This window comes from Seriola dumerili, unplaced genomic scaffold, assembly GCF_002260705.1.
Source record: "Seriola dumerili isolate Sdu_G_001 unplaced genomic scaffold, Sdu_1.0 BDQW01000025.1, whole genome shotgun sequence".
Classification (NCBI taxonomy): domain Eukaryota; kingdom Metazoa; phylum Chordata; class Actinopteri; order Carangiformes; family Carangidae; genus Seriola; species Seriola dumerili.
In genome coordinates, this window is record NW_019174280.1 from 9,434,901 (window position 1) to 9,459,817 (window position 24,917).

At 40.8% G+C, this 24,917-nt stretch overlaps 3 protein-coding genes across 3 annotated transcripts; 1 reads left to right on the forward strand and 2 right to left on the reverse strand.

The window, feature by feature from the left end:
* Nucleotides 1–1,666: 1,666 nt before the first annotated feature.
* vps18 (VPS18, CORVET/HOPS core subunit) lies at nucleotides 1,667–6,800 on the reverse strand. The gene is made up of 10 exons (XM_022737974.1): nucleotides 6,726–6,800; nucleotides 6,370–6,507; nucleotides 6,073–6,214; nucleotides 5,794–5,885; nucleotides 5,206–5,456; nucleotides 4,675–5,028; nucleotides 3,311–4,573; nucleotides 2,944–3,153; nucleotides 2,625–2,861; nucleotides 1,667–2,522 (listed from the first exon to the last, which is right to left on the reverse strand). The coding sequence occupies exons 2-10, from the start codon at nucleotides 6,470–6,472 to the stop codon at nucleotides 2,226–2,228; spliced, it is 2,949 nt and encodes a 982-aa protein (XP_022593695.1). The 5' UTR covers nucleotides 6,473–6,507; nucleotides 6,726–6,800; the 3' UTR covers nucleotides 1,667–2,225.
* A 590-nt stretch (nucleotides 6,801–7,390) lies between these two features.
* On the forward strand, nucleotides 7,391–10,612 carry rhov (ras homolog family member V). Its single transcript, XM_022768633.1, has 3 exons — nucleotides 7,391–7,710; nucleotides 8,160–8,218; nucleotides 8,613–10,612. The coding sequence occupies exons 1-3, from the start codon at nucleotides 7,506–7,508 to the stop codon at nucleotides 9,057–9,059; spliced, it is 711 nt and encodes a 236-aa protein (XP_022624354.1). The 5' UTR covers nucleotides 7,391–7,505; the 3' UTR covers nucleotides 9,060–10,612.
* An 11,815-nt stretch (nucleotides 10,613–22,427) lies between these two features.
* Nucleotides 22,428–24,809, reverse strand: pigh (phosphatidylinositol glycan anchor biosynthesis class H). The gene is made up of 4 exons (XM_022770473.1): nucleotides 23,938–24,809; nucleotides 23,220–23,429; nucleotides 22,994–23,077; nucleotides 22,428–22,830 (listed from the first exon to the last, which is right to left on the reverse strand). The coding sequence occupies exons 1-4, from the start codon at nucleotides 24,112–24,114 to the stop codon at nucleotides 22,759–22,761; spliced, it is 543 nt and encodes a 180-aa protein (XP_022626194.1). The 5' UTR covers nucleotides 24,115–24,809; the 3' UTR covers nucleotides 22,428–22,758.
* Nucleotides 24,810–24,917: the final 108 nt, after the last annotated feature.

Genomic DNA, 24,917 nt, shown 5'->3' on the forward strand with positions numbered 1-24,917 from the left:
AAGCACAAGCAAGAATTTGGTCTTATTTTTAAAATGAAGAAAACCTGAGAGTTGTGTTATCGTAAATAATATTTATCTCCCTTTGCTATCATGTCGTTATGTTATCATTAGCTACCTAGCAAATCCGCGTTAGCATTCGCTAGGCTTTGCTAGCTAACCTTGGATGGTGCACTGGTTTGTAGCTTACAAGCTAACGACCGTTAGCTGCCTCGCTATATAAGCACAAGCAGCATTGCCTCCGATCAATGATAGTAAAGGGTCAAGGTGCTGGTATGCACATGCAGACAGCTTACTGGTTTAAGTAAAACACTATAAATATATCAGTTAGCGTTGGTGGTTGTTTTGCCTAACACCCAGCCTTGCATACAAGACGACTGCCCCCCTGCTACCTCTTGTCTAATGTAGCTTTTCACCATTAACGATAGCTTATGACATTCTAAGGCGTTTTGACTCAGACGTCCTCTCACACCATTAATATGAAGTATTCAAATCGACTCTGTCTCTTTAAGGCCACCACCTCCCTTCCTAAACAATGTATTAAGATATGATATTGGTTTAATGGCGATTCTTTAGCTGGTTTGTTGCCACAGCCAGGCCCTCCGCCCGCGCCTCTCGTACCCTTGTTGCGGAGACGAGCGGGGACTTGGTTGCCTGGTGAACGAATGATCCCCATGTTTTAATTCTTTCTCCCTCCCGGCCATCTTCCCCCATTGCTCCTTCGCCATAACAACCACCACGGAGTATCTCACCTTGGCCCCGTGTCCCCCTTTTCGTCTCTCTCGTCGCTGCTGCCGACTCTCGGTTCTCTGACTCCAAAATGGCGGTTTGAGGCGCCGAGCGAGTCTGTGAGCTTTGAGTCGGCAGCAACAGCAGAGAGGCGGCCACTTTCTGTTACTGAGAGAGCAGAGACACGACGCCATGGCGAGGGTACAGCAAGGAGCAGGACTTTTAATCAATCGCAGAGAGAGGGACGTTCGCTCGGCGATCTCTCCCAGGACGCGACTGTGACAAGAAATCACAACGTTATCTCTAGGTAATAGAGTGAGGTACACATCTACCATATAAACCGTTTTGGGTCATATAGGCGCAACTAATACGAACGTATCGACGAATTTCCGATGTTGATTAATAGGGTCTGCCCACTGCGAAGATTACCGAGCTACGTCTTACGTCATCAGAAGGAAACTCCGTTTTAGGTAAAGTGAGGCAGTTTGATCCTAACAAAAAATTGACAATTATAAAGTTATTCTCTGACTCCATGTGTTGACAATTAAGTCCAGAATTGTTTAGAAATTACAAACTTATTTCTATGTATAAATTTTACAACACTTATAGTAATTTATACCGGTAATGTGATATAGACCACATTTTCATCAGAGAATTCATGACGCTGGTAGGGATACAAATAAGGATGCTGTCACTGAGGCCCAACCACAAGTCTTTCTGTGAAATCACAGCTTAATCACAAACCATCAATTACCTTATTTTATCTTATGCTATATGCTTATGTCAATATGATTCATATCCTGCTTCGGCTCTTTTTCCAGCAAGCTATTGATGGTCTTCTGAGGGACTCTGATGAGTGGTATGGATTTCTCTCAGTACAGCTGATAGTTGAAATAATTTCTTAAGTATTTATTACACTTAAAACAACCAGAATAACCAGTCCATCAGTACTGACAAGCTTTAATGTGCCACAACTTAACTGCAAAACAGCAAACATATGAAATAACAGTTTGTTAATCTGTCTCACAGTAACACAGGGCTGTAGATTGGCATGGCTGAAATCAGCTTAAGAGACATTTATATTATTGTCTAAGTGCATGTTATGTTTATTGGCCCAAACAAGTGCATAAGCTAATGCAGTTAACAGATATATAGTGCAGTTATATCTGAATCCCTTTCTACCATTGTAATCAGAGGTTCAGGCACATGTATGTACTGTACAGCCCTGGCGTTATTTTACATGTCATTTAATGTCCACCTTTCACAAAATGCTCCCGTACAAAGTGCAAAGGTCTTTACATCAGCTTCAAATACTGCCTACAAAAGAAGTGTATTCTGTAGATAGCAACTGAAGCTGACACAGTTTTCAACAGTAGGCACTCCCAACAGGAAATCAGTATCACTGACTGACTGTCCTGTGGATGATATAGTTTCACTAACATACAGATAGTGGGCTGTCATATGTCTCTTTTTCACAATTGGAGAAGAGGCGGCTTCGTTCATAGCCAGCTGGATTTCTCCTCCTCAAATTTCAGTGGATCAATGAAAGGCTTGTCGATGGATTTGATCATCAGTTCGCCGCAGTACACGCACTCAGATGCAATGATGTCATCAATGTCTGATTTCATCTGCTCCCGGCTTGTGCCTGCATTGCCCTTTCCCAGGCTGGAAGTATCTCCATCATCCTTGGGCACTGGGCGGTGGCGTGACTTGGAGGATTGCGTGGTTGCAGCCAGCTTTTTCTGCAGCTCCTCCAGGCGACTCTGCTTGTAGGCCGACAGGTGAGGGGTCACCTCCTAGAAGGAAATGGGAAAAAAGAACATATGAGAAATATTACTATACTGAAGTTTTTACGAAATTTTTGAATTGAGTTGACTGATTTTCTATAAAATGGTTACCTGGAACAGGCAGTCATAGTGGAACATGTGTCCACACAGGAATAGGTAGAAGGGCCTGTTGAGCAATGGAAAGTCGCAAGCAGCACACTTTTCTTGGGAATCCACTACACCATATTTGTTCCTCATTTCTTGAATGTCTTCTCTGATGCGTTTAGCGCTTTCTGTAGCCTCCTCCATTTCCTGCTTCAGCTCCTCAATGTGCTGGTTGTACTCCTCCAGGGAGCTGCAGATGGCCTCCTGAGGAACCATGGTGAATAGATGATGATGTACAGTGACTACTTTCTTCAAAAGACATGCAAGGAAATACTCTGTTACTAACCTTAAAGTGGTCAATGGTGACAAAGTCTGGGAAGAAGGGCAGGATATCTTCAATCTTGAGCAGGTTGCAGCTGGACAGACAGTTCATGGCTTTCTTCACATCTTTCTCCTCTTGAACCACATGCCGGGCAATCTTCAACCAAAGCTTTTTCCTCAGTTCCTCATCATCCTCTGGTAGGTCAGCGCATGACTTAGCCAAGTCTACATCTACCTATAAGTAATAAATACACAATAAGTTAATGGCACTGTCAAATTTTGTCAAAGATAACAATTTATAATTTTACAATAATGTAGATGATAATCTGTACATAATGTTTTGTGATTATTTACTTACATGCAATAGTGACCCAAAAACCTGCATCACTTACTTGTAATGCAAGATCCACTGCCTCCTCATAAAGTTCCATGATCCTATAAACCAGGACACAGGCCCGGAGGTAGCCATGTTCAGCACACAACCTGAGAGCATACTTCAAGTCATAGTGTATCTCTGAGGCGTGTGTACCTGCCTGCTCCAGATACAACAGCAGAGAGTCCGGCTTATACTTAGCATAGAGTGACAGCAGGTAGTTATGGATTGCCTCCTCTGTCACATTGAGCTCGTACACACAGAACTCCATGTAGCGGATGGTTTCACTGATCTGCTGAGTACTGCCCATCTGGCTGTAGTTCATCAGAGCTGGGATGAGCTTCTTTGGGTCCAGCTTCTTGCCCATCTGAATCCACGCATCTACCACTTTTCTGGGAATATGCTGCATGAGGACGGGGGAGAACTTGTAAAAAAGCTTTTCATCACAGTGCTTGGAGAGCACCTCCAGAGCATCGCAGTAGTTATCATGTTGACAGTAGTGGGATATCACTCTCTCATAGTCCTGCATGACAACTGAGAAGTAAACCATGTCGTCCACATTTCCGTGGCTGGCCAGCAGGTCGTAGATAGTGCTGCGGTTGTTGAACAGGCACTCCTTGTGTTTAGGGCTGCTGAGGAAGTGGCGGAACTCATTACGGGTCTCCTGGAAGATGATGTTGTTACCATCACTCTCCAGCTGGCCAAGGCTGTTCAGGTAGAGCTCTGCTAGCCATGTGACCAGCAAGGTGATCTGCGTTCTCTCACTCTGTTTCAAATTATTTAGTTTCTTCAGTAAGAACTCCTTCAGGGCTTCCTCTTGTTTGGCTTCGATGAACTTGAGTGCTATCTCCTCAAAGTAGTTCTGTGTCAGCGCATAGCACTTGGCACTCTCCAGGTATCGCTTATTCTGGAAGCAGTGTTCAGCCTCCTTGGCCAGCACCATGTCCATGCACTCAGGCCGGTCACGGCAGTACTCCTTAGCCAGATCAAATTTATTCATACTCATGTACATCTGCCAGACGTCCCTGGCCTCACGCTGGATGTGATACCGGAACACTGCCCGCTCGGTGTAGATCCACACCAAACCACCAACTGGGTCCTTGATCATCTTCTTGAGAGGGCCGAATTTATCAGGGAACACATCCTCAAATACCACCTGTCCATTCAGAGTGCAGATGGCCTTCACTCTGTCATGGAGCAACAAAAGGAAGTGGAACTGTGTCAGCACAATGGAGATGGGCTTATTGAGATTGAGGTCGATGTCCGGGGTGTACTCCCATACCTGTTTAATTGTGAGGGAGGAAATATGGAGATGTGAAATTAGTAAAGGGGAGAACTAAACATTATTGAGATATCTGAACATTCCCCTACACAGACACTTACCTGCACATCACTCAGCAGAGAATCAGGCCTGACATAGTCCAGCTGACCATAAAGAACTCCATTACCCATCATCCAGGCAAATGCCTTAGGGGAGGTCCGCAGCTTTGAGGTGTAGAAGGTGATCTCGCTGTAGCCCATGTTAGCTGGGAACTCCTGGAAACTGGGCAGCAGGTCCTGGTTCTGGTTGAAGATGGAGCTGAAGCCTTGCTGCTCTGACCCCTCGGCCACTTTACCCACAAACTGGAACAGGCGTTTACGCGTGGTGGAGATGATAAAGTACTTGTTCTCCAGGCCACGCTCCACCTCCATGCAGCAGACCGGTACTGGCTTCCCATCCTCCTCCAGGGAGTGGACCTGCCTCAGGATAAGAACATGGTATTGTTTAGGAAGAAATAAATATGTAGGTCAGTATTTTCTTCTGTTTTGATTACAGTAACATGGACAAACCAAATAGTACCACCAAATATAGTATGTATAAAAAAAATGTGCATTTTTATGGCAAAAATAATGCACTCTCAGACATTCTCTGACCTGCCTGAAGTATTGGTCTGGATTGGTGTTGAACAGGCTGCCCTCATTTGCAGAGATCTCAGCCTCAAAGATGATGCCTTGACTGGTGCCAACCAGGATGGGTCCTGTGCTGGTCTCGTTGCCCAGCAGCTTGTTCCAGCCCACGCTCTCAATGAGGTGGCCTCTCCAGCGGGACAGACTGCGTACCTTCTGGGTGTTCCTGTTGAGGTACAGACACTCACTGGTGCTCAGGCTGATCAGCACATGAGAGCCTGCAGTGGGAAAATATGGAGGAGGATACGGCTGATGTTGTTAAGAAGTCATAACCATGACACTGCTAGAGCAATGTAATAAATAATGCAGTAGTTTCTGGGACATTTTACTTATTATTTATTCACTTGAAAATTAAAATAAAAGTAAAATTAAGAATAATTTTGCATTTATCCAAGCTAAGCCATAAAAGGCACACGTAACATGGCTGGTAACATTCCCATATATTTTACAAGAGAATACCCAACAATGACCAATATGGTAATTTAGTCATCTAATAATGGCCTATGGGTGTTGGTAGAAGAAAATCTGAATACTCTGAATTGTGGCTTTTCTCACCTGTGGGGTCTAGGAACAGTCTGTGCACTTTACTGTCATCTTTTCTTCCTAATTCAATTTGGTTAGGCTGATCTGGCTTGGCCAAGTCAATCCTGTATAGATAAGGACATGAAAACATTAGTATAAGCAGCAATAACTCTATTAGAGACTTCAATAAACAACAATAACAACAAATGAGTACTAATCACAGTGAAGAGCAGACATTAACTCCAACTCATCCAATCAAAATCAAACAAACACTAGTGAGCATTAATGCAGTGCTTATGATGTGTTATTTGCCTCAGCAGGGTGTCCTTCCCCAGACTCATGCAGAGCTGATTGTTGCAGACTGCAAGATGGTTTATCCTCTCCGGCGGGGTAAAATCGATCCTCTGCTTGTTGAATATCGGCTTCTCTTCCTCAAGTCTCACATTCACAAAGCCTAACGTGAGTGAACACATTTGTATCAATATAAAGTATTTATATAAGAAGACCGATCTGTCTGATCGTTAACGTTTATTACACATGTATGACCCCAAAGCGTATATTGCATGTATTTGATCAGTGGGAGCATCTCCTGAGAGGAGGGGGACCTACCTGAATGTGCTAACCCGATGTTGGTGCTTGACAAGCGGCTGTGCTGCTGCGAGCTTTGCCTCGTGTTTTGCGAGTCCTCGTACTCGTCAAGAATTGAAGCCATAGTTGAACGTACCTTATTTCTCCTTACTTCAATGCCTGCAAATAAATTCTCTCCAGTTAAAAAGGCTGAAAGCGTACAGTCAATTCTAAGACGACATGGCTAAAGGGCTAGCTAGCTATCACAGTTCCTCCTGTTCAGAGCTCAGAAGCGCATTTCCTCTCTGCGCAAACGTCTAAACTGAGAAGTAAAGTGTACAATATATATCACGCTACAGCATAACCACATCAATATATTACAATTCAAGCATTCCTACCTTCCCATTCATATCATAACAGCTAGCTTAACTTCCGACTGCACAACACAGGGTGGACTCGGATAATCAGGTGACACACGAATCATGTGATTCACATTTAGTGCAGTGTCTCTGTTTGACACTAGGGGGCGCAGTTTGTCCAAAGCAAAGAGCAGACTGGAAACCAACTGGTTTTGTTGTTGAGATGTTTGTATTATGAAGAACTGAAGTTTATGTAACAAATAAACTCATGTGCTTCATGACTTGTGACAAAACGCACTGTCATTTTATATTATTGTAAACGTCATCATATCTTTTTATTTATTAATGTATAATTTTTTTTATCGTTTATTAAACAATTAAATAACAAGGGAGTGTGACAATGGCATTGCAGAACAATAATAGATACAAGAAATTATATATATATATATATAATGAAATGTTTAAATGTAAGTTTGAATTAAACTTAAGTATGTAATAGTAATTTAAGTAATATAGTATCTATCTATCTATCTATCTATCTATCTATCTATCTATCTATCTATCTATCTATCTATCTATCTATCTATCTATCTAACGCTTTCTTTTCTCGGTGGGAGTGTCTATGCAAATCACAACCTGTCTGAGCACAAACTTGCCCTAGAACCGTCCCACCCCCCACATGTCGCCCGTCAGTCAGAGCTGGACAGGCTGCCTGGAAGTATGTGAGACACAGACCACTCAGCTGACTCTCAGTATCTAGTCTCACAGAGCTCAGACAGGAGGCAAATCTGCAATCAGAAGTTTCATGCGCGGCTCGACATGCCACCTCAGATGGATTACTTTTACCACGAGTCCCGAGTCCCTTCCGCTTGCGGGCTGACCCGGGAGGATGAGCTGGAGCCCGGTGTCATCAGCTGTATGCTGATCGGAGACGGAGCCGTCGGGAAGACCAGCATGATTGTCAGCTACACCACCAATGGTTACCCGACAGAGTACAAGCAGACAGGCTTTGATGTCTTCTCCGGTGAGTGATCTGAACCCATATTTTTCCATTAACACATTTTCCAAGGTCATTTTCCTGACCGTATGCTCCTGAGTGACATGCTATGTTTAAAATAGAGTGGTAGCATGTGTGCTGGTGTGATGTGTTTGTTCAGAGTGGGGGTTATAGCCTATAGCTTGTATTATGGACTTAAAGGCAATACAAGTTAATATTGTGTGTTCTACAATTAAACAAGCCTGAATATATTCTGAAAAGATGTGTGTTGTGTTATGTGTACTTACTGGTTACTAATACAAGACTTTCATTTGAAAACTGGGCTTTTAAACTTTAAACATAAGTGTTTTTGTCCAATGTGAATGCCTTAAATGTGCTTTATGTGTGTGATTTTGATGTTTTCTGTCTTTGAAATATGTCTGAAATAAAGTGAACTGAATTGAAATTGACTGATTCATCTCTCTGGTTTCCAACAGGTCATGTCCAAGTAGAGGGATCTCCAGTTAAAGTTCAGCTTCTGGACACTGCTGGACAGGTAAGACCATTAGATTCTTTGTTTGTTTTTCAACAACAAATTGTTATGTAGACAAATACTGTCATGCTATTTCTACTGGCTGTTTATAGTATTCAATTCAAAGTCCCAAATTCTGCTGCTTTCTGGTGATGAGGTCATTGTAAACAGTGATAATTTGTCTATTACACACAATATATAGCATCAAATCCCTATTGTTAATACAATATACAGACTTTTTTACAATGACAGATGAAACTGTGTCACATTAATCCAATGTGTGACTCAGTAACAAGGTTTCACCATGCATTTTAGTGGACCGTCTCTTTCTGACACTTAAGTGAGTCAGCCCTTTCACTCATGTGTGTTCATAGTTTGATTGACTAACTCGTGCTTTCTGTCGTCATGTTCCATTTAGGAGGAGTTTGACGAGTTCAGGGCTCTATCCTATGCCCACACAGACGTCTTCCTCCTGTGCTTCAGCATGGTTAACCCCACCTCATTTCACAACATCACCAAGAAGTGGGTTCCAGAGATCCGGGCTTATAACCCGTCCTCGCCCATCATCCTTGTTGGGACCCAGTCTGACCTCTTACTGGACGTGAATGTCCTCATCAACCTGGACAGATCTAATGTTAAGCCAGTTCTGAGCTCCCGGGCCCGGAGCATGGCGGACAAGATCAGGGCATCAGACTACATTGAGTGTTCATCACTCACACAAAAGAACTTGAAGGAGGCATTCGATGCGGCCATCTTTGCCGCCATTAAGAACAAAGCTCGCAAGACCAAGAAGAGGAGGTTTTCTGACAGGCGCACCAAAGCTTTCTCCAGGTGCAGCTGGAAGAAGTTCTTCTGCTTCATCTGAACTCAGACTGTTAACCCTGTGGGTTGTGAACAAAACTTTTAATTTATTCAAAATACTTTCACTTAATGTCACAGGTCCCATCGGTGGTAGTTTAGCATCTTTCCCTGTTAAGTGTTTGGCTTATATCACTCTGGGATGCCCAATGGTGCAAGAGAAACAACATTGGCACAGTGAGCACTGGAAACGAACATCACTGGAGACAGCAGAGAGGATTCTGGGTCATTCTCAGCCAGGGTCTGGTCACAAGCTCCATCAGATAGACCCCAGGACAGCAGTGTTGTTTACATTTTATTTAAATGAATCATTGTTCCAGAGCAACAGAAGAACATATAAAAAAAAAGAAGCATGAATATTGTGTTGATGTGGATGCATCACTGGTGAGCCACTTATGAGAAAAGGGCAGTGAATTGACTTTAAAGGAGGTGAACGTATCAAGTTAACTTGCTGAACATGCAGCCACAGAGAGAGAGAGAGAAAAAAAGAAAAACAGGGCATCATGTAAATTATATGAATTTGCATGGTGAGCTTTGCCACCAACTGCAGCCTTTTAACGTCCGCGAGAGAGAAACGGAAAGTATCAGGGCTTTATTTGAGCAGATGGGTGTTAGCCACTTCTTTGTTGTATTCTTGCTGTCTGGCTGCACCAGCTTATTTATATGCAGCAGCTGCAAGTTCAGGTTGCAGTGCGAAGTGCCACATTCTTACCTGTGTGTGAAAGCTCCCCTGGCTGGTTTGGGTGGTTACTGACCCTCAAGTTAATCAACTAACAAACCTATCACACCTTACATTCATTTTGATTAGAATTTTATCAGGTCTTTTAACACTTATGAAAAAGAAGCACAGCAGGAGGATTTGTTTGCATCAAATCAGAAACAAATGTATTTCCTTTGTTTGAATGTTCAGATTGGCACAGGAACTTTTTTGAAAATCCTCTTGTGAAATGTGAAAGGTTGCCCGGGAACTCTAACCTTTGGCTTTTTGTTCTGGTCTCTCATCAATCTGCATCTGTAAAAGCAAGCACCGCAGGAGTCTTGACTTCCACCCTGCAGATCCTCCCACCACCTCCACCGTCAGCCTGGCTTTTTTTATACTCCCCTCTTTGTTTATGTGCTCAATACAATCCTTATCTCCTGAATAGGATGCTAAACAGCCCTCTGTGTGAATGGAAGTGTAGGTAATACGCATTTTTTTTTTTTAAAGAAAAAGCTTTTGTGTCTGTGACATTTGTACAGAAGAAAATCATATTTTGAAATGCAATGTGATGATATCTGGTGGATATACAAGCGTATATATTTGACCAGAACCAGAGCAAGGCTTTACTATGCTTCTTGTGGAAGTCAGTTTAATGTTTATTATATTCTGTTTGTTAAAACAGTTCATTTGTCATTTTTATGTTTATGAAATATCAGATAAGACATGGATTTTAAATGCATTTATGTACTCCATAAAATCATGTTTAATTTTGTATCACTGTCCATCTCCCTCTCTAACCTGTGTGTCTTTTTTTTACATGTCGCAGTCATGTGATGCAAATAAATGAAGTGCAAATTATAGCTCCTGTGTTATGTGTATTTTTAGAACAGCAATGTTTGCAGTTACATCTGATAGTAGCAGCTACTTTACATTCAGGGAAGAGTTTTCAAAAAGAAATGCATTGAAAAGCAGCAAGCACTGTTCTCTACAGGGAGTCTGAATAATCCTCATCACCACACCAGGTACCTTTCCTGAACCGTCTCCCTGTCCAAGGATATGATAAGTAACCTCTGGCCTCCAGCTGTGCTGTGGGGCAACCAATTCTAATGCAATCCACATGAGTGCTGATGGAGTCTGGCAGTGCCATGCTGTGACTGATTGCTTTGTGTGGTTGTGCCTTTTTCGAAAGGGCTAGAGACATGGGAGAGTGACATTCAGAGGAGACCGATTGAGTCAGACTCATTGGTTGACAATAAACAGCGGCAGTGGGTTGGTTTACTACAACAATGGAGTTGGCACATTGTTTATGAATTTTAACAACATCAATGACCTTTGAAAACTGAATCAAAAGGCATATGCTTGTTTTTAGACTGGGTCGGAGGAAAATGAAGTGGGACACAGTATTCTTTGTAAACAATCTGGGGTAAACGTGACAGGGAGACACGTGAAGATGGAGCATTGAAGGGGGATAAAACACTTGAAGACCTAACAGCTCTTCGGTGCATTTGTTCTGAGCGGGGTGAATGAGTCACATATGAGCATGAGGATTAAAAACATGCACTCACCCCAATACATTCGCAATCTGTTTGCCATTAGTCAGCGTGCTGTCCGTCACACAGTCATGTGTCAGGGTTCTGTTTGAACGCCTGTTATCAATGGGTTAAAGCAGGACATCATACTTCTCGGCCTAATGACCTCATAAGGAGAGGTCACAAGAAGGAGCTGCTGTTTTGTCATTTGACACCGCTGACACAAGTTGACTCATGACCTTTCATTTGACTCTCAGGGAGCAGTTGGTACCAGTCATGGCCGGTTGGAAAGCTTGATGCACTGACACGCTGAGAGGAACATGAAAAGGATGTAAAGCTGCTATGATCTATATTAATATATTAACGGTGGATCAAAAGACTATGTGTAATGTGAAAGGGGCCATTTGTAATGATGAACACAGAGAATTATCACACCGACTCTGCAATTGCCCTCAGTTCCATTGAGTGTTTTAACGTCTTTAAGCTTATTTTGGTTTCAAGGCCTGACTGTTTTGTTTCACTTTCCGGGCTCAAGCATAATTTCCAGACACAGATGAGAGCTGCCTGTTTTCAGCTAAAAGTTTCTACCTGCTCTGTACCAAATAGCAGACAAAATTAGTGGCTATCTTGAGAACATAGCAAAGCAGCTAGCGGCTAAAGAATCAGATATTTTTCTCAGCAGTTGGCTGAGCCACTGTTGGCTAACATGTTAGCCATGGAAACTTTATGAGGTAATTATGACGATCACTGTTGTGTTTACAGCTTGTTGCAGTCCAAAAAATCAAGTCATGCCATTTTTGTACTTTTGGCTTTTATTTATATCAATAGTAACAACGCCGTCTCTGCCAAGTTAATACTTGATCAGCCCGATATATGATCAAGTTTCAAAGTAACGCCAGGTTAGCTGAATTTATGTGACTATTTCTGGGGTGATCACATTTCATTTAATCTCCAAATAAAGAGGTCTAGATCATCTATACTGTTGGCTTGTTTACAACCTGTCTGATTGTCTGACTGCTTGTGTTTCTTTCCCCTGACAGACTGTGTTGTTGTCACTGTGTTCCCAGATTTCAGCAATTAATGTATTGAGTGCACTGATGTCCTGATTGATAGAAAACAAAATCATGTACAGAAGAGCAAAGTTGTAATAAACTGGAAATAGCATCTAAATGCTGATAGACAAAAGGGTTTATCACGTTGGCATCCCCTGTGTTTTGAGGGCAAATGAAAGCCGGGAGCACTACGGTTATGGTTAACATCTTGAAAGGTTGAAGCCCAGGGTTAAGACAGGTCGTGGGACTCCTTTGATAAACACACTTGAATGTCATGTCTTATTTATGACTCTTTTCCACTTTGAAAATTTTCCGTTCCCTCATTGAAAGGAAAAACATAGATGTTTTAGTAAAGTCATCTACTTTAACACAAAAAAATATCAAATATGAAAAATATTATTCAACAGTGCTGAATTCATGTGGTTATACATGCATCCATGATGCAAACACAGGCACTCATTCACGTTGTGCAGTCATAGTATACTCATTGAGCAATCATGAAGCCCACGTCGGACAGGTTTTAGGTTCCCAGGAGTTCAGTGAACTGTTTCTCCTCCTCCTCCTCTCTTTCTCTTCTCATGGTTAGTCATCTATGTTTCTCACATCCACACTCAGGGCTGGTCCTCCTCCCAGGATCCCCTGCTTTTTAGTGATTGTGTCAGGAGTAGTCAACCAGCTCTTCCTCTGGCTCTGGGCCAGTTTCACTCTTGCTGGGTTTCACTGTAGTCGAAGATTGGCAAGGAGGCCTGGGAATCAGCAGGTGCACCGACAGGTCTGCCTGGATGAGGACAAAGCCTATTGGCTCACTGCTGCTGCTTCTCGGTCAGCTAAATTGGCAGTTTGAACAGTTATGCTTTCGGGAGGACTTGGCATGGCTCACAGTGTCTCTTTCACACAGAGAAAAAAAAAACTCTCTGTTGTGATTTTTGTTGTTATTGTTGTATTTCCCTTACTGGCTGACCGTGTGTTTCTGAGAATCTGTGACAGGTGTGACATTATTACTGGGTGGCAATTATAAAATTCACGTTGAAGATGTTTGGTGATCTTGAAGAAATCACCAACTCAACATAACCCTAAAAAATTATGTTCATTTTGCCATTTAAAGATGAGCAAATTAACATTTTAAACAACACACTATTCTTATAAAGTGTATTTTTGCATACTGCATACTATTTCCCAATTTCCCATGTAATTCACTTGTACAGTTAATTTGCATAAAAAAATCCAGCCTGTCACTCACATTAAGGGTGCAAGTCTGTTTATTAAAAACCTTTCCATTGTGTTTTTCAAAACATAAACTGTCAGTTTCGGTGTCGAGCAACCCCAATGAGAATCGTCCTAGTTCCTAAGTGTGACTGTGCCTGGAGGCAACAACTATTACTTCTGTCCCACAGTTAACAGCTTTAGTTTGCCTTCATGAATCTGCTGAGTTCGTCATTCATGCAGTTGAGTAATACATGAAGAGGCTGATATGCAAAACACTCGCAAACACCATTGACAGACGTGGATAATTACAACCCTTTCCTCATTTTGCATTGTAAGACTCTGTAATGTCATATCCAAGGGCGTGAAATACACCTGAGCCATTCATAGAGTTATCAGATAGAGCTCTTTCTATTATACTGTATGTTGTCAGTTTTATCCTTAATCTTCAATCATCAAGGGACATAATGACTTCATAGTGAACATCAGTGACCACACATGATCAAAGCAGTGCAGAACTGAAGGGCATGCAGCTTCTGAGATGAGACAGCTGAAGAGTGCATTCAGCACTCAGCCAATGATTAGGACATTAGCACTTCAATCAGGCCTCACCTCAGGTCTCATTATGTTACTGACGACCTATAGACATGCTGGACATTATTTAGCTCTCCACAGCTCAGGACACAAAGGATGCTAAAGCTGTGAGAAAGTAGTGCAATCAACAGTTGTGACTCTTTATTTGCTTTCCCTGAATTCACAATCATACTGTGACACTTATTTGTTGTCTGGCTTTGCAGTGTAAGCACAAAAAACATAGACAATGAAACACCCAATACAGCTTCAGTACTATGCAGCACCAACCTGCAATGCTTATACAAGTACATGCTATAATGTGATATCCTGCAGAGGTACAGAAGAATCAATGCAGCAATAAGCAGCACACAATACTAGAAATTCTAGATAAACTAGATATATGTGTGTGGGCACCGGTGCTGCAACTCATGTATGTGTGATACAAAGTGACAAATAATCAAATACAGTATGTTGAGAGTCATTGTAACAGCTACCAGTTGGATGAATTAACACTGAAAAGTCCTCTTAAATTCTAATATTACACAGTAATACTTGTATTTAAATAATACATCAAGACAGTGCCATTTTCTTAATTCTCCTATTAAATGATACTGTAAAATCTTTGATGTCGTTGTTTATTGTGAAACCATCATGTTCAGCCCTCTTCACCTCCTTAAGTTGAAGAAAAACAGGCGCAATCTGACAAAAGTTTGAGTGATGGTTTACTCACTATAGGTGTCACACAATCTTATCATTGTTATCAACACACTGTCCTCTCTACAGGACACATCTGCCTACATATTGTCCTGAAGATTACCAGTAAACGACTGTATTATTATCTGACCAGAATAGAGAGTAGGAGTGAGCTACGTCAGATCTTAACACCTTTCTTCTGATATGAATTAAAAGAGTCAACGTCAATCTGTCCTGAAAGGCTTGGCTGGGGGTTTTTTCGGGAGTGACACGACTAGTCGTCATTAGCAAGTGTGAGATACACATTGGTTGTGGATTAAAACAGCCCAAAAGAGCCTCTGCTTTTGTTCTTTTTTGAAATGAGTTTCTTTTCCAGATCAACTTCTTTGTGAGTGTAACTTTCTGGACAGAATGAATTTGCAGTCCATGGTTGAAGAATGATTTTGGCTGATTCAGATTGTTTGTATAATGACCTAGCTAGCCAGAGCACAATCAGCGATTTCTACCAAAAAATAAGTTACAAAAATGAAATAAAAAACATATTTGCACAATGACTTTGATGGAGTAAGATAAAAAGAAAGATACAATATTATATTATTCAAGATTAAAGATGTATAGCTGATCTTGCCGATTTTGCTTTCCTATTGTGCCAAATAGGTGAATATTAATATCAAAGCTACAGTGAATAAAGATTCAATATTGTGCCACAGCAGTAAGATTTAGTTTGGTTTCATGCTGTTTATCAAACAGCATCTTAATCTGACACTAAGCTGGAGAAGCGAGGGCGAGATGCACAGTTTAGAGTTTAAATATGATTACGTGTGTTATAGTTTTGAGAAGTGAAAATGAACCATGTTTAGGAGGGAATACTGAGCCCTCTTTGCATATGGGAAGTGTTGGATTTGATTGGAGGTGAGTCTGTACATTGGGTGTGTCCATGTCTGGGAATCAAGGGGGTGAGGTGTTCTCACAGCGGCGTTGGGGGATGAGGAGGGGAGGGAGGCAGTGGGGGATGTTGTGACATTTATCACACATGGTGGCGGTGAAGCAAGCGAGGGCACGGTACAAGTCAGTACAGCTCTTGTTGTCCCACAAAACCTCTGCTACACACGTGTGGATAAGCACACATGTACTCACACACATACAAACACCAATTATATTAGTAGATATATTAGAGCAGGTACACAGTATGAGTGTATGCAGGTAACAGGTAAACACAAGTTCCCCAAAACTCAGACGGGCAGACAGTGATGACTGTTTGCCAACACATGATGTAGTCTAATGGGTTAATGACAATAGATATTGTGTGTTTCGCTCGGCTTTCTGAGAGAGCGATAAGTTTTGTCTGGACATGTTCAGCAGAGAGCGACTGGTTGTTGTCCGGTTAGTCACAGTAAATCGGATTACTCCAGTTTGTGTCACCACCATCAAAGGAGTGTGTCTGTGTGTGTGGTTGAGGCACATTTACTGAGAAGAGAAAAAGAAAAACTTCACTTTCCTATGAATCAGTTTTTTTTTTTAGCATCACTAGACGTCTCAATATTAAAACACAATGATCCAATACCATTAGAAAGTCAGACTAATAGAGGACATAATGAGATATAATCAGTCAGGAGCGGCTCCACTGAAAATTAATTTTTATAATCATTAGAGTTGGCTATGGGGTGGAAGAAGTATTCCTTACTTCTACTTCACTCGCAGGAATAATGTGATATTTTGGGAAATATTTAATGTCTGCTATATGTGCCCTTTAGATAAAGTTTCTTGAATTGAATTGAATACATCTATTCGCTTTCTTAGCAACAGGAAGATGAGAAGATTAATACCACTCCTGTGTGTCTTTGGTAAATATTAAGCTATACAGCCAGGAGAGAGCTATCTTAGCTTAGCATAAAGACTGGAAACTGAGGGAAACAGTTTTCCACAACTTTCCACCACTGGTGTGTCATGTACTCATGACGTGACAGAAACTTGCTGTGGGGCCTCTCAAGAATCAGGATCATGACACAGTCTCATCCTGCTGCATGAACCTCTGTAGAATTTGGCTTTCGCTGTTGTTGCTCTGAGTAAACCCAAGATTACAGGTTTAATCATGTGATGTTAAGTCATTTTCATGTTAAACCATCTCCCAGATTTCTTTTTTTCATGAACTGTAAGAAAGAGAAGTATCGCAGCTCATGTGTTAATTGAGAGGAATATTTCCTTTAAATCAACAGTAAAAGGAAGCAGAGTTGTTTTACTGTTGGTGTGTCATTCACAGTGTAACCTTAATAATGGAGATGTGACTGAGAAATTAATATTTCCAAGAACACAGGTGACAGTACAGTGTTCCTGTCCTTCATCTTCATTGTGGTTGTTTTCTAATCCTCTCTCTCTCTCTCTCTCTCTCTCTCATCCTGTCTATTGTTAAATGTGATGTCATTTAGTGATCCGTGCGCATGCCATTGGTATGTGGCAACCATGAGGGTATTTCTGAACAAATGACATACCATCTTCAAAATTCACATCTCTGCAATAGCAGATTACAGAGCAGGCACACTTATCCTTGACACACATATCTGCACATACCTATCTATTATCAGACATGAAGGAAACAGGCCTCTCACGACACGAGTCACTGTCTATAGGGGAGGTTTGGTTGTTGGGATGATTCACAATCAGAACTGACACAAAATAAAAGATGTGAATCAACACAAAAACAAGAAATGGCAACAATAAAATCAGAGCAGTTGGTGATCTTGTTTGTGGTTTGCTTCTTCTTTGTGATTTATTATAAAAATAATAAAACTAACCAAACACTCCATGGATTAGAGGACTCTCTCTAAAGCCTAAATTTAAAAAAAAAATTCTTTATTGATTGCCCTTTTTAAATTTATTGCCTTTAAAGTTTTATGCAAATGACATTCATTCTGACTCACTCACTGGTCACAGATACTGTGGCACCACTGGAAGTGAAGAGAGTGAGCAGCTGTCATCACACAGCAATAGTTTATTACTGATATGGGAGTGGGAATAGTGCAATGTAATGAGGACACACGCAATATAGAGGGACAATCAAATCAAATAATTCCAGTACATTAAAAGCAAACTTGTAGCAGTTCAAACATGGCCAGAGGATTTGAAAATGGCAGTTTAGGCCTGCCTTCATACACACATAAACACACACACAAAACCGCATGCCCGACAGACTCATGACAATGGCTTGGCTCTTTTCTTTAGAGACAAACAGAGAAAACGGAGGTGTGTTTGCATGTAGCTCTCTGCTGTCAGCTCCCCCGACAGACCTGTAGAGCAGGCTTCAGCTCTCTTATCTGCTGCCAGCTGGTCTGACTAGAAGTTCGTCTCACTTACCTCACATCTACCAGGTGACGCCGCGAGGGCGTGGCCTGAGCAGAATCATTTTCATTTGTATCATTGTACTTTTCAAAAACCTAATTTACATTTAAACTGATTAGAAAAATCAGCTTGGCTGCCATCATGCTAAAGGCTCAACAGGATGCTAAAGGCTCAACAGGATGAGCAACTCATATTAACAATATCTAAAAGTTTCACTGGGCAGTGGCAGTAGCAGCCGAGTAGCTGGATTAGGTGATAAAAGCTTGGGTAAACCTCAACAATGAGGTCCATTATTGTCTCCTGTCAGAGGACAGAAAGAAGGCAACGTTGGACTTTCCTCCCCAGGAAGGAAACTGGTTTCTGAGCAAATAAAAGCAAGTCTTCCCCTGAAGAAAAAAACTATTTATCATGATTGTTCCAGACGTTAAAAGCAGTATAATGTCACAGCCTGCAGTTAACGGGTTGATGGATTACACAAAGTCTTTGAACATATGTTGATTTTACAACCAACGTAACTTCTCACAGCTCAAAGACCCTCAGTGTCACTAAGAAAGACAGTCTAAAGAGAGGGGTTAGAGGAGGACTTGAAATGACATTTGGATTTATATCATGGACTTTTTTCACAATGAGCTTTAGCAGCTACAATGTACAGTGGATCATGTTACCAGAAAGGTTCCACAGAGTTTGATAAATACTCCTTTGTGTCAAGACCGGTTCTGCAATGCCACCCAGCAGACCAGGCTTATACTTCAACCTGCAGCTTAGTCTTATCTCTGCCTCTGTTGTCATTAATGTGACCACAGTCTAGTTTAGTGTGGAGGAGGCTGAGCACCGTTGAACTTGCTGAATAGCGCTTGTTTTCTGTAAATCTGTTAAACCATTGCATAGTAAAATGTCAGTTAGTGACAATATATAAACAAGTCTGTTTTTACTATCTTTCATTTATAACCAAATCTTTATTTAAGTATTTCATTGTCTTGAAATGACTTATTCTAGACATTTCCTGTAGTCTTCTTGCAGTGATGAGGCTGCACTGGCCTGTCCATGCTGGATGCACAAAAGGACACATTGGTTTGAACAGAAAGGTGATCAGGTACATCTTCAGTGTTAGGGAGAAGAACAATAAGGTTCTGCAGTTAGAGTCCCCAAGGTAAGCTCTAATGACAAACAGTCAGGGTAAACTGGAAAATCACATTATTACATGTCCAAAATGCAAAGAATGATAATAAAAACAATTTAAAAAAATAGAATATCTCAACTAACTTTAGAAAAAAATAGGTAACTTTACATGACACACGGAGTAAACCCCTCAATGAAGAAAATCTATCTGGGGAATATGCAAATATATGTCCTACAGGAAGATACACTTCCATATGAGACTATAGCACTGTATTCATGTTCATTTGCGTTCAGTGAGAGAGAATGAAGTGACTGGTATAACTCCCTCTGACGTTAACAGTGAGGCAGGGAGGGATTTTTTTTGAGATTCAAATTCAAACTGACATCAGGTTACACCTGCCTGTATGGACCGGTAGGTGGAGCAGATAAACGGACACTTTTCAAACAATCCACTTTGTTCCTTCAGCGTCTGTCAGCCGGGAAAAACAACACAAAGACACAACACTACACAGAATTATACCATTGTAGGCAAACAGTTTCTGTTGCACCAGATGACAAGTCATTGCACATGTAAAATATATTGATGTATTTACATATTTTCTGTTAAATCCAATGTGTGCACCTCTAATATACCCTGAAGTAAAGGTTACATACAGTAAATGTGTGACTTAGTGTGACATTTTGGGAAATAAACTTACTCGCTTTCTTTCTGATGTTTGATGAGAAGATTGATACCACTCTCATACCTATATGGAAAATATGTACCAGTCTTTTAACTTAGATTAGCATAAAGACTGGAACCAGGAGAGAACAGTTAACCCCGCTTTGTGGGACAGTAGCAAAATCCACCTCGCAGCACCTCTTAAGTTCTCTACCTAACATGTTATACCTCATTCTTTTAAACCATACATGTAAGAACTACAATTCGCAATTTTCCAGACATTTATGTGTTGTACTATCTCTTGGCTGGGAGCAGTCTCGGTGAAGACCCACACATATCCCCCTGTGAAACAGCAAATTGTTTTTTTGTGCCTAGATTTATGGAAAGATTAAACAAACAATATAATGTGTTAATTTGTGAGCTTTAAAGGTGCTGGTAGGTGGATTTAGTCTAGTTGTTTCCTCCTGTTACAAGTCTTTATGCTAAGCTAAGCTATCTGGCTGCTGGCTGTAGCTTCATATTGCACAGATAAATATAAGAGTGATAATGGAAGCTATCTAACTCTCTGCAAGACAGGGAATAAGAGCAACGTCTGAGTGTGTCATGATTATGATTTGTTTGTGTGAATTTGAATGTGTGCATATGTCTGTGTCTGTGTGTGTGTGTGTGTGTGTGTGTGTGTGTGTGTGTGTGTGTGTGTTTTTGCACTGCAGGCGGTAAAGGGGCAACTCCCCATCTCAGTGGGACTCCAATCCCTCCCCTCCCGCTAAACCATGAGATTCTAACACCCTAAACACCATAAGCTGATTTTAAACAGTCACCATTAAGATAATGAACCACATAAATTACATAAAAAACACAAATTTAATGAAAACCAGCAGTTACAAGAAAGACAACCAGAGTTCAGTCTTTATCAATGACTATTTGAAAGTGAAAAACATCCACAGAAATACTGTGGGCAAATCAAAAAAGTTAATGTCTAATTACAACCCTATTGTAAACAAGGGTAATTAACAGTCCACACCTCTGGCTGAAGAAAGCCTCACTGTGTTTCTGCCCTGCCAAACCTTTACCCTGCCTAAGATTTAGACTCAGTGGGGATACTGCTGGTTTATGAGGCCTATTCAGAAGCCCTGAGGAGGTGTCACTCCTGGTCACTCCCAGGTTTTCCCCTCTGCCTGGTTCCTGGCCGTTTCACACCTCCAGGAGGGACAATTATCCCGTCAGAGGGCCACTCTTCACAGCAGCATAATGCTTCGCCCCATGAAAATCACACCCTTCTGCTTGTTTTGTTGGCCTGTGGAGCACGGAGTTCACACACAGGTCTGATTGGGAGCTGCAGATGGTCGCCGAGAATTAGAATGGATGGAAAAAGCAAGGCCTGGCGAGAAACACAGACCGAGTGGTGGTGAAAACAAGGGCTCTGAACTTTAAGCTGCAGGCAGTGGTAACTCATTATATGTTCAATACACTGTTATAAATTAGTTACAATCATATGTAGTTTTTGTGAGGAACCCTTTCTCATCCTGGTTGAAAATACTGAACACATCCTCTCTATTTACATTCTTTTACTTGACTACATTTATACAGCACTTTATTTCAACAGCAGTACAAAGTGGTTTACAGTAAATCCTGTGTAAATATGTACCTGACTCAGCTTTGCTAAACTCGTCCTTCTTTGTTTTGGTGTAATCTCAAAGTATTTGACATGGTGAGTTAATAAAATAAACTTCTTTGAACATGACTACTAGTCTGAAAAATGTAGATGCAGCATCATGCTTTATATAGGAGATAACAATTATTCCTATTACAATTTAACAAAAATGTTACACAACAAAAAGTAGTGCCAGGACATAATTTATATTCTTATACGCTTTACAAATTCCTATCAGGAGTTAAGGCCAATACTCTAAGGCAAAGTGTGCAAGGGTCATTCCTCTGCACAACTCGGAAACTGCTCCTACATACACTGCCATTGTCATTTGGTCTTAGTTAACCTCAAGTAGCATTTCTGAAAACAGGTGTGGTAATATCAACAGTCACAAGTGAGATTATTGCCGGCTGAGGTAAACGTGACCAACTCTCCCTACCAGATGAAGGTATGGTTATGAGGAAGTGAAAATATCTTTGAGGAAGAGGGTGTGGATGTTATTTATAAAAATATACTCTACACACAGCACAACTGACACTACACATTTATACATCCCCTTCAAGAAGTCCTTTCTAAGCTTTCTGCGTATACAAGCTCAATTCAGAAGCAGTTTGCTTATGTAATTAACATGGTGGACAGACAAAGACTGAGACAAACTCACTGTACATCTGAAGTGCTATAGTCACAACTCTTATGTATCTAATATTGATAAATACATAAGAGTTTGATTCAGTTTGATTCAGATTATGAGTTTGGGGAAGTGTGGTGCTGCCCCCTACTGGGGAAGAAAAGTATAACTCAAAAACAGACCACAAATTATTTTGTTTAATCAAATTCATTTTTATCAAAAAATACAGTGTAAAATACAGAAAAATTATTAGGATTAATTAGTGAATTCAAGTTTAAATGCAAAACTGTTTATAATTCATTTTCATACAGTGACAGTTAAAAAGTTTGGCTCTTTAGGTTTAAACAATAGTCTATAACCAGTGCTATAAGTTATTCAAGTAACTACACAACAAACTACAACATGGAGTCATTATGATACAACCAACCCTCAAAGGATAAACGTTATAGCTAATGGATGGATGGAGGGAGGGATACCTGCTTTCTGCTTCCATTCAATGAAAAGAAAATGACTTGAAAAAAAGAAATATAAAAAGTATGCTGCATGTATGAATGTGTGTCATCAGCACTTTGAAAGAATCTCCTGACAGCTTTTGTAAACCTTCACCAAGCAGTTAAGCCTAGGCTTTGAACTCTGAAAGATGAAGAACAATGTTTATTAGAAACAGGTTACTGTGAATGGCACTGTGTAATAAAAGCCTTTGTACAGGAGGTAAGCAAGAAACAAAACACTGAAAGTAATTTGTCAAAAGCAAGTTTCTGTCTGAGATGTGGGTGCACTGAGCATTTATCCTCACCTGGAACAATGGCACAACGCTTGACACTGCATTAGGTTCTGAAGGGTCCTTGAGCAGTACACAAAGGTAGTAAATGATCTGATGCTGACATAAAAAAAAACAAAAACATTAGACATCAATCCACTCATTTCACAAAGTATAAAGTGAAATAATTGTAACTGTAAAATAAGTACAATGATGGTATTATTCATGTAAATTCACACACAACAGAAATGTACTTATTCACCATGTAAATTGCTTCATTGATGACAATATCCTTGATCTTGCTCATCTCAATGAAAGTGGTGGTCTCGCGGCCTGAGGCGTAGTTGGAGGACACCTGAATGCCTAAGGACCCAATGACAAGCAGGGATTCGTGGTCCACCTTCACAAAGTGGATGTGCAGCATCATGCCAACCAGGGTGATGACTATAGCACTGGACAGAACAGCAGTGTTCTGCAAGAGAGGGAGAGACATTCACATGCAGGTCCTGTTCAGTGTAACATGTTTATATGATGAACCCCCACTATCACGCTCAAAAACGATAAAGGATGGTATGACCATTTACATTTACAGATCACAAAGAGTATTTTGTCCACCCATGGTATCTTGATCTGCTTAACTAAATCAGTTATGGCAATTATGAAACCTATTAGAGCTAAACAATACTGGCAATAAACACATAATAAACAATACATAACATGACTGTTGGCGCTCTTATACAATCTCTAATCTGGAATGTTTAGCATGGTCAAGAAGAGATAATATAAAGTGAAAGCAGGTTGAACAGTAATTAAATTTAGAAAATTCAAAACTGTATACTTTACTTTTCAAGATGCCACTGAAATCTATAGTAAAAGATTTTACAGTGCAATGACGTGATTTTTTTGGTCTACTAATTATTACAGTGAGTCATCCAGTAAGGACTGTGTTGTAATGTCAGCCATAAAGTTACTTGTCTTACCTCAGTGAAGAAGAACACGGCGTATGATAAAAGCCAAACAGAGCAAGTGTACACCATCACCTTACCGATGGACACTTTGGAGGAGCTGACAGTGAACTCTCTGCAAAAGCTGGAGTGACTCTGACAGTCCAGAGATATTGCTTTGCCATTAATGTCAGTGAAGGCCTCATCTTCCATGACAAACGCGACAAAAACAGAGTGAGTTAAGAAGAAACACGAGCACTAAGCGAACTCTCAGACACAGTTAGCTAACGGTGAGGATAGGTTAGCGCTGAGCTAACGTTAGCTACCTGCTGTAAACAGGCAAGGTCAGTAGCATATGAAGACAGAAAGCGGTGATTTCTTAGCGACAGTAACAGGGAACATATGCGTACATACCCAATGTGCTAGTTTGATCCAGTTAAATATAAAATGAGAAAGGACGAAATGACAAACAGCGAGTATAAATGGATTAGTGCCAAAAAAGAAATCAATCCTGATATTAGTTGCGCTCGTTATTAGTACCGGGGTACTCAGATTGAATATAGTTCAAGTGGCTAAAATAAAGGGCATGTGACAGGGGATATGGGCGACGAGCGTGCTTCACAGCGAACAGAGAAATTCAAATAATGAATCCACCTAACCATAAACCATATATGATGCAGCACTTGATGTTAGAACACTGTGTCAATACTAAGTGCTGTCTCCGTCCACCCGGTGAAGATACGGTGTGTACCGGTTTCAAATAAAAGTGAACCCTACAGCAGCTGGAAGATGCAAAGCATTATGGGCAGCGGTTAGTATCCGATTTGCTATATGCCTTTCACTTTATTTAAGTAACTTTTTTCAAAGTCCCGTTAGAAACTATATGAATATTTTACGTTAGTATATGTACATTGAAACCGAAGACAGTAGTATATAAATAGAATAAAATCAATTGCTTTTCTATGCAACTCATAAGTCCTTCATTACCCAAAATGCAATGTGTCCTTATGACTTTT

Bases quoted from the DNA above. Each gene is read 5' to 3' on its own strand.
- vps18 (XM_022737974.1), bottom strand. From the start codon at position 6,472: ATGGCTTCAATTCTTGACGAGTACGAGGACTCGCAAAACACGAGGCAA. The intron at 6,215-6,369 runs GTAGGTCCCCCT...CACTCACGTTAG, and splicing joins CATCGGGTTAGCACATTCAG to GCTTTGTGAATGTGAGACTT. The intron at 3,154-3,310 runs GTAAGTGATGCA...TATTACTTATAG, and splicing joins CAGTGGATCTTGCATTACAA to GTAGATGTAGACTTGGCTAA.
- rhov (XM_022768633.1), top strand. From the start codon at position 7,506: ATGCCACCTCAGATGGATTACTTTTACCACGAGTCCCGAGTCCCTTCC. The intron at 7,711-8,159 runs GTGAGTGATCTG...GGTTTCCAACAG, and splicing joins AGGCTTTGATGTCTTCTCCG to GTCATGTCCAAGTAGAGGGA. The intron at 8,219-8,612 runs GTAAGACCATTA...TGTTCCATTTAG, and splicing joins TTCTGGACACTGCTGGACAG to GAGGAGTTTGACGAGTTCAG.
- pigh (XM_022770473.1), bottom strand. From the start codon at position 24,114: ATGGAAGATGAGGCCTTCACTGACATTAATGGCAAAGCAATATCTCTG. The intron at 23,430-23,937 runs GTAAGACAAGTA...CCTCTCTTGCAG, and splicing joins CCGTGTTCTTCTTCACTGAG to AACACTGCTGTTCTGTCCAG. The intron at 22,831-22,993 runs GTGAGGATAAAT...TTCATCTTTCAG, and splicing joins GCGTTGTGCCATTGTTCCAG to AGTTCAAAGCCTAGGCTTAA.